General features: G+C 32.0%; 1 protein-coding gene and 1 pseudogene across 1 annotated transcript; both read left to right on the forward strand.

Moving 5' to 3' along the window:
• Window positions 1–987: 987 nt before the first annotated feature.
• Window positions 988–3,063, forward strand: LOC107949326 (cationic peroxidase 2-like; annotated as a pseudogene).
• Window positions 3,064–5,619: 2,556 nt separating this feature from the next.
• Window positions 5,620–7,759, forward strand: LOC107947911 (probable inactive receptor kinase At5g58300). The gene is made up of 2 exons (XM_016882410.2): window positions 5,620–6,754; window positions 6,831–7,759. The coding sequence occupies exons 1-2, from the start codon at window positions 5,836–5,838 to the stop codon at window positions 7,478–7,480; spliced, it is 1,569 nt and encodes a 522-aa protein (XP_016737899.2). The 5' UTR covers window positions 5,620–5,835; the 3' UTR covers window positions 7,481–7,759.
• The last annotated feature ends 7,499 nt before the right edge of the window (window positions 7,760–15,258 follow it).

Consider the following 15,258-nt stretch of genomic DNA (forward strand, 5'->3'; position numbering starts at 1 on the left):
AGGTGGAGATTATTGGAACCCACCCATTGTTTGAAAAGTCAAAAAGGGTGGGCACCGAAAGTAGAAAGTAAAATTGGTTGGCAAGTTGGGTTAAAAGTTGGCATGGGATAATTGCAATTTTGGTCACTAATTGTATAGGGACATTGCAAGTTGATCCTTGAACCTCAACTATAAATAGGCCTAACCATTTCTTACTTTCTTCATCCCACATTTGCCATTCTCTACTTAAGGCAATTGTTCTCTCTCCCTATTTGTAAACTTTCACTTGTATTTTTGGAGTGAAATATATTTGGTAGTGCCCGAGGACGTAGGCAAAATTTGCTGAACCTCGTTAAAATTCTAGTGTTCTTTATTTTTGTTCTGCATATTTTGCAAGTGTCATTGTAGTGATTTATTGTGCTATTAAATTACGATAGAGGGATATTCTGGCTAGGAAAGATCTGGTATGTAAGCGATCCTCGTGATCCACCTCTCTTTCCTGGGAATTGAACTTAGTGTGATTTTTCAGTACAATAATTTTACTCTTTCACACGCTTCCGCGCAACACTATACTTCATATATAAAATTCCAGGTGAAAATTAAAAGCAAATTTTTGCTCAGATTTAGCTAATACGCAAGACACCGAAGAAACTACCTTCCCACCGAAATTTGCAAAAGTGTCGATTTAATTCAATTTAAAATTTGCAATCATGAACCATCCCACTTTTATTATCTCAATAAACTTCTGTCAGAAAAAAAAAAGGATACAGAGATGGCGTGTGCTTATTTATTATACAACCTTAATATCACAAGTTAGTGTAAAAGTACTGCAAGAATTTGTATAATAAAAATTAGATTATATTTTATTTTTTATTAAAATAATAGATAAATTAATTTATGTACGTTAAATAAAAAATAAATTAATATAGTTATATATAAACTAGTTTTTAACAGAAAAAAATAGATAAAATTTTTAATAAAAAAATTTTAGAAAGCTATAAACAAATCTATACATATAAATGCTTTCACTTTTCTGCTTTTGTTTCTTCACAGTGATGGAGGGTAATTACTCCAAAAACAAGTTCTTTTTAGTGCTTGCTTTGTTGAACATGGCTGCCACATTGGTGAAAGGTCAAGGCACCCGTGTTGGGTTCTATTCAACCTCATGTCCTTTAGTTGAATCCATTGTTAGTTCCACGGTTCAGTCCCATTTACAGTCTGATCCTTCACTTGGTCCAGCCATACTAAGGATGCACTTCCATGACTGCTTCGTCCATGGCTGCGATGCTTCGATCCTCATCAATGGCCCCGACACGGAGAAAACTGCTCCCCCGAACCTTGGAGTGAGAGGATATGAAGTTATTGATGATGCCAAAGCACAAGTTGAAGCCACTTGTCCAGGAGTTGTCTCGTGCGCTGATATCCTCGCCCTTGCTGCCCGTGATGCTGTTTTTCTGGTAATGAATTAACCCATCATTCAATAAGCCTCTAAATATTTTTGCTGACACATATATATATTCATGCAGGCAAAAGGACAGAAGTGGGATGTGCCTACGGGACGAAGAGATGGAAAGGTTTCCCTAGCTTCTGATGCTGACAATTTGCCTGCCTTCACGGACTCCATCGAAGAACTCAAGCGAAAGTTCGCTGCATTTGGTCTAAACGCTCGTGATCTTGTCACCCTTGTTAGTAAGTGGTAACCATTATTTCGATTTCCGTATATACCAGGGACCAGGGACTGCGCTAAGGGTCCGCAGGGACTTTACCCTTCAAATGGTAAATTTTCTTTATAGTCCCTCTAAATTTAAAATCATATTAATTTAATAATAAAATTGCACTTTAGCCCTCTCCAAATGGTAAATTCAGTTTAATCCCATTAAAAATTCTTTAATACAATAATAAAATTATAATTTAATTTCCTTAAATATATATAATTTAATCTTCACCCTTCTAAAATAAATTTCTCGGCTCCGTCCTAGGTATATATGGATATATGTATGTATGTATTAACGTGCAGCTAATATATAAATGGTAAAAACACTTTTCTAGTTCTTCTCAATTTTGATATTGAACAAATTAGTATTTTTTTAAAAAAATGAAACAATTTAATCTTTGTCAAATTTGAAAATTAGCAACTAAGGATAAATAATTATCGCATTAATGTTTTCCATTAATTATACATAAGTTTCATTTATAATAACAAATTTAGCTCTTGATGTTTATATATTTTGGGTAAATATTGACAGAATATATAAATATTGCAGGATAAATTTGTTAAATCAAAACCAAATGAATAGAATGTGTAAACTTTAATGGCTAAATTTATTATTATACCAATAAAACATATGTACAATTAACGAAAAATATTAATAATGTGATTAATTGCCCTTAATTATTTACTTTCAAAATTAATATGGATTAAATTACTCTAATTTTTTTAAAGGAGCCAATTTACTCAATAACAAATTGCGAAGAATCAAAGAAGTCTTTGTACCTATTTGAAATGTGTTGAATTGCTTCTTCTTTTTTTGTTAACAGAGGCGCACACCATTGGAACCACGGCTTGCGAATTTTTCAGCTATAGATTATTCAACTTCAGTGCAACCGGCAACGGCGCATACCCATCGATCAACCCTGACTTTGTCTCTCAACTCCGAACACTTTGTCCGTCGAATGGGGACGGCACGAGACGTTAGTTGCTTTAGACACGGAGACTGTGGATTCATTAAATGCATCGTTCTTTCATAATTTGAGGAAAGGCCGAGGCATACTAGCGTCTGATCAAATGTTGTGGACGGATGGTTGTACGAGATCCGTAGTTGAAAGCTACTTGGGTGTTAGAGGCTTGCCATCATTGAAATTCAACGTGCAATTTGGTAAGTCAATGGTGAAGATGAGCAACAATGAAGTGAAAACAGGGACCAATGGTGAAATACGCAAAATTTGTTCTGCAATAAATGAAGTATAACCTTTCTCATTGGAGTTGAGAAAACAACTGTATCATTTCTTATATTATGATCTTTTAGCCTAAGCTGTCTATAAACTATAATGCTTGCATGCAAAGCGAAACAATAAATTTGACAAACTCGAATTTCCTTGCTTTATCTTACATGTTATATTTTACATATGGAATATGATTAATTCTAAGGTTTCATCTCTTTCTCTAAATTAGATTAATATTAAATACGAATAAAGAAAAAGAAAATAAATATTTTATTACCAAAAAATAAATTATTTAAGACACTTACCTTGTAATATTGTAATGATATATATGCCTTACCCTCGAATAGATTTCTTCTACTTTCTTATTATGATTAGGGGTGATCAAAATTTGATTTGATTTGGAAAAAAAAATCGAATTTCGAGTTAATCAAATCGAGTTATTATAGTTAACTCCAATAAGTATTCAAATTTCGGGTTCGAGTCGAATTGAATTTTACAATTTGAATAATTTGAATAACAGATTGATGTAAATACCTCTTTGGTCACTGTAAATTTTGAAAATGAGGAAATCGGTCTCTTTCAACAAAAATCACAAAAAAAAATCAAAATATTTTTAAAAAGTCTAAAATTTATATTTTTTAAAAAAATATAAAAATTTAAAAAAATCTAAATAATATAAGAGAAGGTTAAATTTTTAAATTTTTTCTAAAATAATAATTTTTTAAGTCCTGGAATTAACTTATTTTAGAAAAAATTTAAACTTCTTTATATATTCTTTAGAATTTTTTAAATATATATATATTCAAATTTTTATAAATATTTTAAATTTTAAAAATTATTTTATTTTTTTATAATTTTTTTGAGAGTGACCAATTTCCTCATTTTTAAAATTGATAGAGACCAAAAGGGTATTTATACTATTCTGTTATTCGAATTATTCGATTTATTGGATTTGTAAAATTCAACTCGGCTTGAACTCGAAACTCGAATTACTTATTCAAGTTGACTCAAAAAAATTAAATAATTCAATTCGATTAACCCCAAATTTAAATTTTTTATTCGAATAGAGTTTTACTCACCCTTAAATATTATATTGATTGTTTTGATTCAATAAAATATTTTTTATTTATCTATTCGAGAAAAAACAGTGTAAAATAAATAAAAGTTCTATTAAATAAACAAAATATATTTCAAAAAAAGTAAAATTAAGTTAGAGGTGGAGTAATGAAATTTAAGGAGCAAATATAGGTAGGAAAAAGGGGTAGAGGAAATCTATTCGCCTTATCCCCTACACCTTATTTTGTGGGAATCCCGTTAAGTGTCCATCTTATGAAAATTCATTAATAAATTAATAGTGAAAATAATTATATCTCATTTTCCACTTGTAAGATTGGTCGACTCATTATCATGACACGTGGCTCAAGGAATACGCATCAGTAAATGTGTTGATAGGGACACATAATTGATAGATGCTAGAAAAATACCTTAGCAGGAGTATGTATATAGGACTCCCAGCACTACGCGGTGTGAACCTCGTACCACTCGGCAAACTTCGTCTTCTTCCTTCAGTTTACCTCTTCACTTCCTCCTTCATTAACACCCTTTCTCCTCATTGACTCACCTCCATCCACAGCCAACATCAACAAGCGAGATTGGTTTTCCTGTTAGGAAGCTGGGGTTTCTCTTTGTATTTTGTCCGTCACCATTGTTGAAGCCAGGTGTAACCTTCATATTTGTTTTCTTACAATGATATTAGCAATGTTTATAGGCTTTTCATAATGCTTTCAGCCTTGTTTATTAAAAAAAACAGTGATCTTTTTTAATATAATAATACATCATTATAAAAGTGATTAGAACTGTTTATGAGTTTTATATATCTTATTCCGGACCAAACCAATACAACAATCTATTTAACCATTATAAAATATATTTTTATAATTTTCTATATTAATATTTTATATTTTTATTTTGCTTTTGATTCAATAATAAAATGATTTCTTTTACTTTTCCCAAAAAAGAACGGATAGTCCGATCTTTGGACATCTACAAGGGAGGATGTTTTTTAAAAAATATCTGGTAATGAGCTGGAAGAACAAGGACATATAGCATTGTACTTAGCTTGGGAAAGGCTTGTAAGAAATTATAAATAGAATATCCACAAGAAAATGTGTTTAATTCTCTTGGAAAATCCGAAAGCTGGTGTTGGAAAAATAAGGCAATTGGACCCCATTTGGGAGCAGAAGGATGTTGCACTCAATTTAAGTAATATGTATAATTAAGATTTTAAAAATCCAGTAAAAAGATTTTGAGGTTGAGAGATTAATTTAAAATTTGGGTTATAATTTAAAAACTTCTAGTGCAGTTAACCCTATATAATCATAAGAGATAACGTCGTCAGCAATAAATTCCAAAAGGAAACAAGTTGAGACATTGTCCTCGTTTTTGCCTTCTTCAACAAAGATTACCGATAGCTGCAATGGAATTTTCCCGAGAATATTTTGATGTTTATGATGCAACCGCATACATTAATTTTCCACCTCAACAGAGGAGAAGCAAACTCAATTTTCACTCAGTTACTGAGTCATGGAGTCGCCTCAGTTTCCCAAATATCTTCTTTTCGTCATCCTTTTTTCACTCTACAATACTTCCATCGCTCAATATGAAGAAGAAAGGGATGCTCTATATGCTCTCAAGCACACTTTCAATGATCCATTCTTAAATGATAACTGGAATGGCCTTCAATGCTATGAAAACACCTCTTTCTGGTATGGTATTCAGTGCACAAATGGCCGTGTTACTGCAATATTATTGGAAAGTAAGGGCTTATCGGGCAAAATAAATGCCGATGCATTTGTTTTGCTTTCTGAATTGGTTACCCTTAGCTTCAAGAACAATTCATTGTCAGGGAACATAATGGATTTCTCATCCAATCCCAAGTTGAAGGATATCGACCTGTCGAAAAACATGTTTGATGGGCCAATTTCACGTTCACTTCTTAGTCTTAACTTGTTGGAATCGTTGCAGCTTCAAGATAATCATTTAACAGGTCCAATCCTAGGATTCGACCAAACCAGTTTAACATCATTCAATGTCTCCAACAACAGTATAACCGGTCCGATTCCGGGAACTGACACACTAAGATCGTTCACCTCTGCTTCGTACTCCAGCAATGGCCCCTATATGTGTGATGATTCATCGAATTCCAGTAGCGGTTGTTATTTTAGTGAAAACGAAACAGCGGGAGGAGGAGGCTCCAAAAAGGAATCTGTTTCCACTATATTTATAGTTTTCGATGTGCTTGGCTTACTCGCTGGGATTTTGCTTCTATTTCTTTACTGTAAAAAGTCCAGGCAGCTAAAGAAGCTGATTCAAAAATACCAGCTTGAAGAAAAAGATGAAGACGATTTAGAGATGGAAAGGGTGAGTAATTTTCATTACAATGAAAGTAAAGATGAAAGCGTTATTATTCCTGCAGAAGTGAATAATAGATCCGTTACAAATGAAGAGAAGGGGAAACTTATATTCATGGGGGACGAAGACCAAGCAGGTTTTGATTTGAACGACCTGTTGAGAGCTTCTGCTGAAGGATTGGGTAAAGGGCTTTTCGGTAATAGTTATAAAGCTACATTGGATGGCAGACCGTCTGTTGTGGTGAAACGCTTGAGGGATTTAAAACCATTGAGCTACGATGAGTTCACGAAGGTGGTACAGATAATTACAGACCAAAAGCATCCCAATTTGCTTCCTTTGCTCGCTTACTATTATTCCAATGATGAGAAGCTGTTCCTTTACAGATATGCCATGAATGGAAACCTCTTCAACCGCCTTCATGGTGAGATAATTAAATACTGTTGTAAATTGCAACTTATTTTTGTTGTTTTTTTATAGTTTTTTATGAAAAATTGCAGGAGGGAGAGGAACAAGGGACCGGATTTCATTGAGATGGAACTCGAGATTAGCCATTGCTCGAGGGGTGGCTCGAGCAATGGAATATCTTCACCTCAATCCCAACTCCTCCAAATGTATTGTTCCTCACGGAAACCTGAAACCGTCCAACATTCTCCTCGATGAAAACGACAACGTTCTCATCTCCGATTACGGTCTAGATTCACTCGTAGCCGTTCCCATCGCAGCACAACGACTGGTGGCATTCAAGTCACCGGAATACCAGCACTCGAAACGCATTTCAATGAAATCCGACGTGTGGAGTTACGGTTGCTTTCTTCTGGAACTACTAACAGGAAGACTATCAGCTCACTCAGCACCACCAGGGATCAATGGGGTGGATCTTTGCAGTTGGGTTCATCGAGCTGTTAGAGAAGAATGGACAGCTGAAATATTCGATATTGAGATATCGGTGCAACGAAGTGCGGCTCCCGGAACGCTGAAGCTGCTGCAGATTGCGATACGTTGTTGCGATAAGATACCGGAGAAACGGCCGGAAATGGCGGAAATTGTGAGGGAAATAGATAGCATCAAAGCCGTTGATTCAGACGATTCAGATGAATTATCTGCGGATCAATCGTTAACAGATGAATCTTTCTCGGGTAATGCTTGACAGTACTTGTGGTTGGCGATGGGAGAAGCTGGTAATATTTTGAAACTGTGGGGGCTTCAAAGTTTGCAAGAATCTGTCGTTATGAATCAGAGAATCCAATCATGGTATCGGAAAATCGAGCTTTCAAAGTCTCCTTTTTGGCAATTTTCTATGTTTGTATGTTGATTCTTTTCGGATTTTCTTTTGCTGTAATAAAATTATTAGAGCTGTTTTATTGTGTAATATTTAGGTTAAATTCTATTATTGGTCTGTAATATGTAAGATACATGAATTTTATTCCTCTACTTTAATTTAGTCATTTTTAATTCCTGTATTTTTAAATTTTTAAAATTTTAGTCATCACCAAACTATAACTATTAAATTCATTAAGTCAAATTTTATCATTTCCAAAATATGATGTGCTAAATTTATTATCGTATGTGTCAAACTCCATATTAACTTGTTATTTCCGCATATTTTGCTCACTAAAAATGTTGGGGATCGATTCGATTAAGCAACAAATAAAAAATAGTGAAATAAATTAAGAAATTAAACATACAAATTTAACGTGGAAAAACCCCTCCAAAGAGGATAAAAAACTACGGGTAAAGATAATTTTACTATAATGGCCAAAGAACGAAGAGTACAAAAGATGGAGATAAAAACTAAACCCCGAAAATAAAGAACCTTCAAAACGTAAACACAAAATTCTCTAAATGTATTATAAGTTCTAATCTCTAATGGGTGTATTTTCTAAGGATGTAATAAAGCCTATTTATAGGCTAAATTCATAGGTCAAATAATAATAAAATAATCTAAACTAATTAGATTTGATTGAAACAAATAAACAGAGTTTAACTAGAAGATTATTTCTCAAATTTGACTGAAATAGGAGTCATATTTAACAAATCTCCACCTTAACTCATATTTCCACAACGCCATCTTTGCCAAAGTCCATCACAGGCCTATCTTGAACTATGCAGAGAATTAACTGAGTCAAATATGTGCTTAGAAACTAGAATACTTCTAGCCTTCGACTTGTACACTGCCAAATCAAAACTAACTCGGGTCTAATTTTCATGAACGCAGTGTCCTAAATTTTCAAAACCTGCATCCAAAAGAGAACCTTTCTTCAACGAAATGGTCATATATTTTTCCCCCCTATGACCAAGCTACCTCCGCTCCAAACAAGTTGACTTCGGCTTCATAATAAACGAGAGACGTTCGATTTCACCAATCACTGTAGAACCTTCCAGAACATAAAGATTACTGGTTCTTTTACCTTTTAACAAAACGAGAGCTCCACGAGATACTTTAATGCCGCTCAACTCGATTTTGGTTCTACATCCTTTCAAGTCTAAAATACTCAAGGAGATGAGATTCTTTCGTAAATCAGGTACATACCTGACATCTGAAAGTGTCTTAATCATCTCATCATGTATCCTAATTTTAACATTACCAATACCAATTACCTTACGAGATGAATCGTTTCCCATGCGCATAACTCCACCTTCAATCGAACTATATGTAGAGAACCGTTCTCTATTGGGACACATGTAGAAAGACCATCCCGAATCTAGGATCCTCTCGGATATAAGCTTCGAGTTATCGCTCGTTGACACTAACAAGAAATCATCACTGCTTTCATTGGCCAAATTAGCACCAGTTACATCTTCCTCGTTACTCTCAGCAGTTCTTTTATTTTGCAATTTATAATAATTTGCTTTGATGCGACCTAACTTTTTACAATAGTGGCACATTTTGTCTCATTTCTTTGATGCTACCAAAACAGAATCTTACCTATCTGCCTTGCTATCCAAACCAAACTTATTTTCGAGTTTATCTCTACTCAACAAATTACCCTTCACATCTTCGAACAAGAGTTTATCTATGCCATAAATCAGGGTCTCCTTGAAAGACTTGTATGAAGGGGGGAAAATAGCACAATAATAGCATAGCCTGATTTTCATCGTCAATCTGAACCTCAACATTCTTTAAATCATTTAAAAGAGTAATGAATTGGCTGATGTGATCTCTAAGAAACTCACATTCATTCATGCGAAACGTAAATATACGTTGTTTCAAAACTAAACAGTTAACCAGAGACTTAGTCACATAAAGAGTTTTTAACCTTTTCCACAAGGCGGGTGAGGTCTTTTCCATCAATACATCTTACAATATCGTATTCGCGAGACACAACTAGATTGTAGACAAGGCCTTTTCATCAAGCTTTTCCCATTCTGTTTGATTTAGATTCTCAGGCTTTTTTCCCGGTAACAACCTTTTTCTAGTCTATTTGAACTAAAATTATCATCATCCGAACTTGCCACAGATTGAAATTTGTCTCACCATTGAACTTCTCAATTTCAAACCTTATTATCGCCATCTCTTAACTGATTAATCTATGAAAATTGAACTAGCTCTGATATAACTTGTTAGGGATCGACCCGATTAAGCAACAAGTAAAAAATAGCGAAATAAATTGAGAAATTGAACATACAAATTGAACGTGGAAAAACCCCTCAAAAGAGGATAAAAAAACCACGGGTAAAGATAATTTTACTATAATAGAAAAAGAACGAAGAGTACAAATGATAGAGATAAAAACTAAACCTCGAAAACAAAGAACCCTCAAAAGTTAAACAAAAAATTCTCTAAATGTGTTATGATCAGTTCTAGTCTCTAATGGGTGTATTTTCTAAGGATGTAAAATAGCCTATTTATAAGCTGAATTCATAGTTCAAATAATAATAAAATAATCTAGACTAATTAGAGTTTCATTGAAACAAATAGACAGAGTTTAGCTAGAAGATTATTTCTCAAATTTGACTGAAATAGGAGTCATACTTAACAAAAAATCTAGTTACTAGATTAATGGTTGTCATTTGCATCGAGACTAAAATTTCAAAATTTGAAAAGTATAGGGATTTGGAATAATCCAATAGAATATGCACAAAATTTGCAATTACACGCACAGTATAAGACTAGTAAGAACTTAACCAAACGGATTTAACTGCTACTATTTTGGTCAAGATTAAAATTTTAATTTTGAAAAGTAAAATGTAGAAACAAGGGGTTACTTGTTTTGCAAACAAAAATTGTGGCTAAATAGTGCTTGGAACTATGGCTATAGTTTCAACCATGAAATCAAAAGTGTAAAAATGTAAACATGAACACCAAGATAATTTACGCAGTTTGACCGTAGTCTACATCTGCGAAGCCTTGCCCAGAGCAATAATCTACTAGCTGTCTTATAGTACAACCAATAATTTAAGTCCTAACATAGGTTTAACTTTCACCAATTTAGTGATCTCACCATTGTACAAAGACTAGATCACTTTCCCACTAAGCTTCTGATAAAGAATGAGACAAATGAATGCGGAAGTGGATCGTAAAGTTTGTCAAAGTAGCAAATTTAACTTAAGGCTCTAGACGTTTGGAAAGAAACTTAGATATTTGACATAACCCGAAACACAATCAAATCTAAGTTAGATAAAACAATTAAAATAAATAACTAAGATAATTAAAATATAATAATAAATCTATGATTAGAACAATAAGGAAGAAAATAAACAAGATAGATGGAAAGACAAAATGTGGTATGTAAAAGTTTTAAGAAACCTTGGAAACACAAAAAATTCACAACCCCCTTCAAGCGGCTCTAATTTTCCCTCCAAGAAAGAAAACTTTGCAAGAAGAAATTTGAAAATGATTCCCACAATCTAAAAAGATTGTTAAAACTCTTCTAAAAGAAACTCAAGAGAAATTTTTAAAAAGAAAACTCAAAGAGAATTTATAAACTCAAAAGAGAAGTTAAATAATAATGAATTGAATGAATTGTATACAATGCAAAGGCTCAAATATAGGTTAGTAAATAAATCTAAATAAAACTCTTAAGTATACTAGAACTCTAATTTAATCTAAATAAGAAGTAATTTTAAACTAAACTTTCTTGCTAATATTAAACTCTTAAATAACTTAAAATACTAAAATAATAAGAGCTGATAAATGCAATATTTGACTCATATATAATAAAAATTAAGCTTAAAACCTGAACACAATGTGAAACATCTATGCTTGTGGGATCAATTATGATATAAGTAAAAAAAAAATTTATTTTATCAAAAATTTATTGGTTGTAAGAAATTCAACATGAATATCTACCATCAAATGTATCATATTAAAAATTGTTTTACTTGCGTATTTGTTCGGGTGAACAAATAATTTTCATATAATTTTGTCAATTTATTTTGCGTAATTAAAACTAAGGTCTTTTATGATTATGTAATAAAGAGTGCAGCTTATTTGGGCAAAAGAAAACTACGACAACTTATTCAAATAAGCTAGGGGTTATTTTTAGAGGTAAATTTTAAAATTATATATGAACTTTAATTTAATGTATAATTTTTTATATAAATTTTGATTTTGTTTAATTTTATACGTAAAATTTTAATTTGATCCGATTCTTACAAATTATTAACACTATTATTGATATAACATCATTTTATATTTATATTGTATACACAAATAATTATATTTATTCAATATAAAAATTATTTGATATATTTATTTCTTTAAATGTGTGTAATTGAATCAAAATGAAAGTTTCATGTATATATTTGAATCACAATCAAAGTTTCATGCGTATAATTGCACCAAATCAAATAATATGTATCAAAGTTTATGTATAATTTTTAATATCTAAACTTATTAAATTCTCAAAAAATGAATTTGGAATTAAAATAAAATGAATATAACAAATTATGGAAATACAAGATTAATAAATTATATGAAAACAATGTGGAATAATTAAAACACAACATAACATAAAAACGGTTCAAATACATAAATGTATTAAATTTTACATATAACAACTATTAACATGAAAAACGCATAATCACAATATGTTTTTTTTTAAATTTAATCATTCTAAAAAATTATACAAAATATGCTATAAATTTAGACAATATAAAAAAAAGTACAAAATATTCTCCAAAAGGAGTAGCTACAAAAGTTTATGCAAAACACCATATGACACAAAAATAACATAAAAGATGACATGCATTAAAAAATTTAAAAATTATATAAAATAAATTATTAACATGTAAAATATATTTAGAATATTCTAAGTCACAAAATTAATCTGAATATAAATATGGTATGAAAAATATCATGAAGATAACATAAATAAAACATAGCAAAATCTACATTACTACAATATCTCATTTTTTCGTATCATGCATCTTTTAGTTTTTTTTTTTTTCATAATCATAGTTATCTTCAATATATATTATATTTGATAAAAATTTTGGCATATTAAAATTTTCATAAATTTGAACAAAATTACATTATTTTATTATTTTTGTTTTTATCAATTTCATTATAGGTTCTAATTATATTTGTTATTTTTGACACAATACCTAGAACTACCTATAGCTCCTTCTCAACCTATAAATAGGAAGATAATGCGCTTCAACGCACTCAAACTCACGTCTTCTTACATTGATAATAATATTCATACCAATCGAACTAGAACTGCAATCACTAATCTTAGTTGAAAATAGTGAGATGTGGATCAATGTTGGGCCTCAAACAATACAACGGTAGGCCCAAATCCAAAACCATGGGGTGGCTCCGTTCTCCGTTCTGAGAGGTTTGTTTAAAATTCTCATGTAAGAATTTCATTTTGTGGGATAATAATGGCAGCTGTTTGTTTCAATTCGAGAAATTACCCTGCAATTTCCTCCTTCTATCAATGGTTTGTGGGAAAATATTTGATTATTTTTTATTTTGAAAAGTAATTAATTTGGGAAATTATTTTGAAGAGTTTGAATATATCAAGATTTTACTGATTAGCCTATATAAAGAAGATGACATCTTCCTTTAAGACATTTGGAACACATTAAGAGTTTATTTATCTGGGATAATTGTTTTATCCTTAGGTAGAGTTGATTGAGTGGAGAATGAGTTCATAGAAATTATGCAATTTTAAAAGCTGTAATTATTGAATTAAAGATTGTATCGTGGTTGTTTGCATGGTAAATTTATTTTCTAAATATGATTCGCGAAGGTAAGTTATTAAACTAAACCATATAGACAGTAGAGTATCTTCTTTTTTTGTTTTATATTGTTTATTATTTTTTAATATTCTATTCAACTTTTATAACATATTGTTAAAATATCAATTGTAATTTCATATAAGTACAATTGTAACTAGACTTGTGCAATTTTAAAAATCAACTTTTTGATTTTTACCATTTTTCCTTCTACCATAAATCTTGATTATGTTCAGTGTATAAGGTAAAAAAAAAAGTCTTAGAAGTTACGGTGAATTTCTTACATTTGTATTTGGATGCGATTAGAGCTTGTTGTGCAATATCAAGAAGATCTTCCTATATTGTATAAGATAGCTTCTTTGCCATGAGTGGGGCGAGCTTCTTCTTTTATTCCATGATCAAGGGTTGTTAGAAATTGACTCGATTTAAGCAACGAACAAGTAAAATTAACAAAATAAATTGAGAAATTGAACACACAAATTTAACGTGGAAAAACTCCTCCAAAGAGGATAAAAAATCACGGACAAAGATAATTTTACTATAATGGTAAAAGAACGAAGAGTACAAAAGATGGAAATAAAAACTAAACCCCGAAAACCCAAAAATAAAGAACCCTCAAAACGTAAACACAAAATTCTCTAAATGTGTTATGAGTTCTAATATCTAATGGGTATATTTTCTAAGGTTGTGAAAGAGCCTGTTTATAGGCTAAATTAGCAAGTCAAATAAATGCTAAATGTATTATACTAATAAATACTAAATCTTCTAGAAAGAAAATATATTTTTGTTTAACTTGACTTGATAGTAATCTCTTAGAATTTGGGTCACACAACTGCAACAATCTCCACCTTGACACGAATTCTTTCAACGCCATCTTTGCCAAAGCCCGCCACAAGCCTATCTTGAACTATGCAAGGAATTTCGAATCTATGCTTAGAAGCTGGAAGACTTCTAGCCTTCGACTTGTGCACTGCCAAATCAAAACTAACCCGGGTTTGATTTTCACGAATACAGTACCCTAACTTTTCAAAACCTGCATACAAAAGAGAACCTCTCTTCAACGAAACGGTCATACATTTTTCCCTCCTATGATCAAGTTGCCTCCGCTCCAAATGAGTTTACTTCGATTCCATAACGGACGAGGGACATCCAATTTCATCGGTCACTGTAGATCCTTCCAGAATATAAAGACTGTAGGTTCTTTTACCTTTTAACAAAATGAGAGCTCCACGAGATACTTTAATATCGCTCGACTCAATGTTAATTCTGCATCCTTTCAAGTCTAAAATACTCAAGTAGATGAGATTCTTTCGTAAATCAGGTACATACCTAACATTTGAGAGTGTCCTAATCGTCCCATCGTATATCCTAATTTTAACAGTACCAATACCAATTACCTTACTAGATGAATCGTTTCCTATGCACACAACTCCACCTTCAACCAAACTGTATGTAGAGAACCATTCTCTATTGGGACACATGTGGAAAGAACATCCCGAATCTAGGATCCATTCGGACGTAAGCTTGGAGTTATCACTCGTTGACACTAACAAGAAATCATCACCACCTTCATCGGCCAAATTAGCACCGGCTACATCCTCCTCGTTACTCTCAGCATCTATTTTATTTCGCAGTTTATAACAATTTGCTTTGACGTGACCTAACTTTTTAAAATAGCAACACCTTCTGTCTCATTTCTTTGATGCTACCAAAACGGAAGCTTGCCTATCTGCCTTGCTATCC

Source organism: Gossypium hirsutum, chromosome A03 (genome assembly GCF_007990345.1).
Source record: "Gossypium hirsutum isolate 1008001.06 chromosome A03, Gossypium_hirsutum_v2.1, whole genome shotgun sequence".
Taxonomy (NCBI): Eukaryota; Viridiplantae; Streptophyta; class Magnoliopsida; order Malvales; family Malvaceae; genus Gossypium; species Gossypium hirsutum.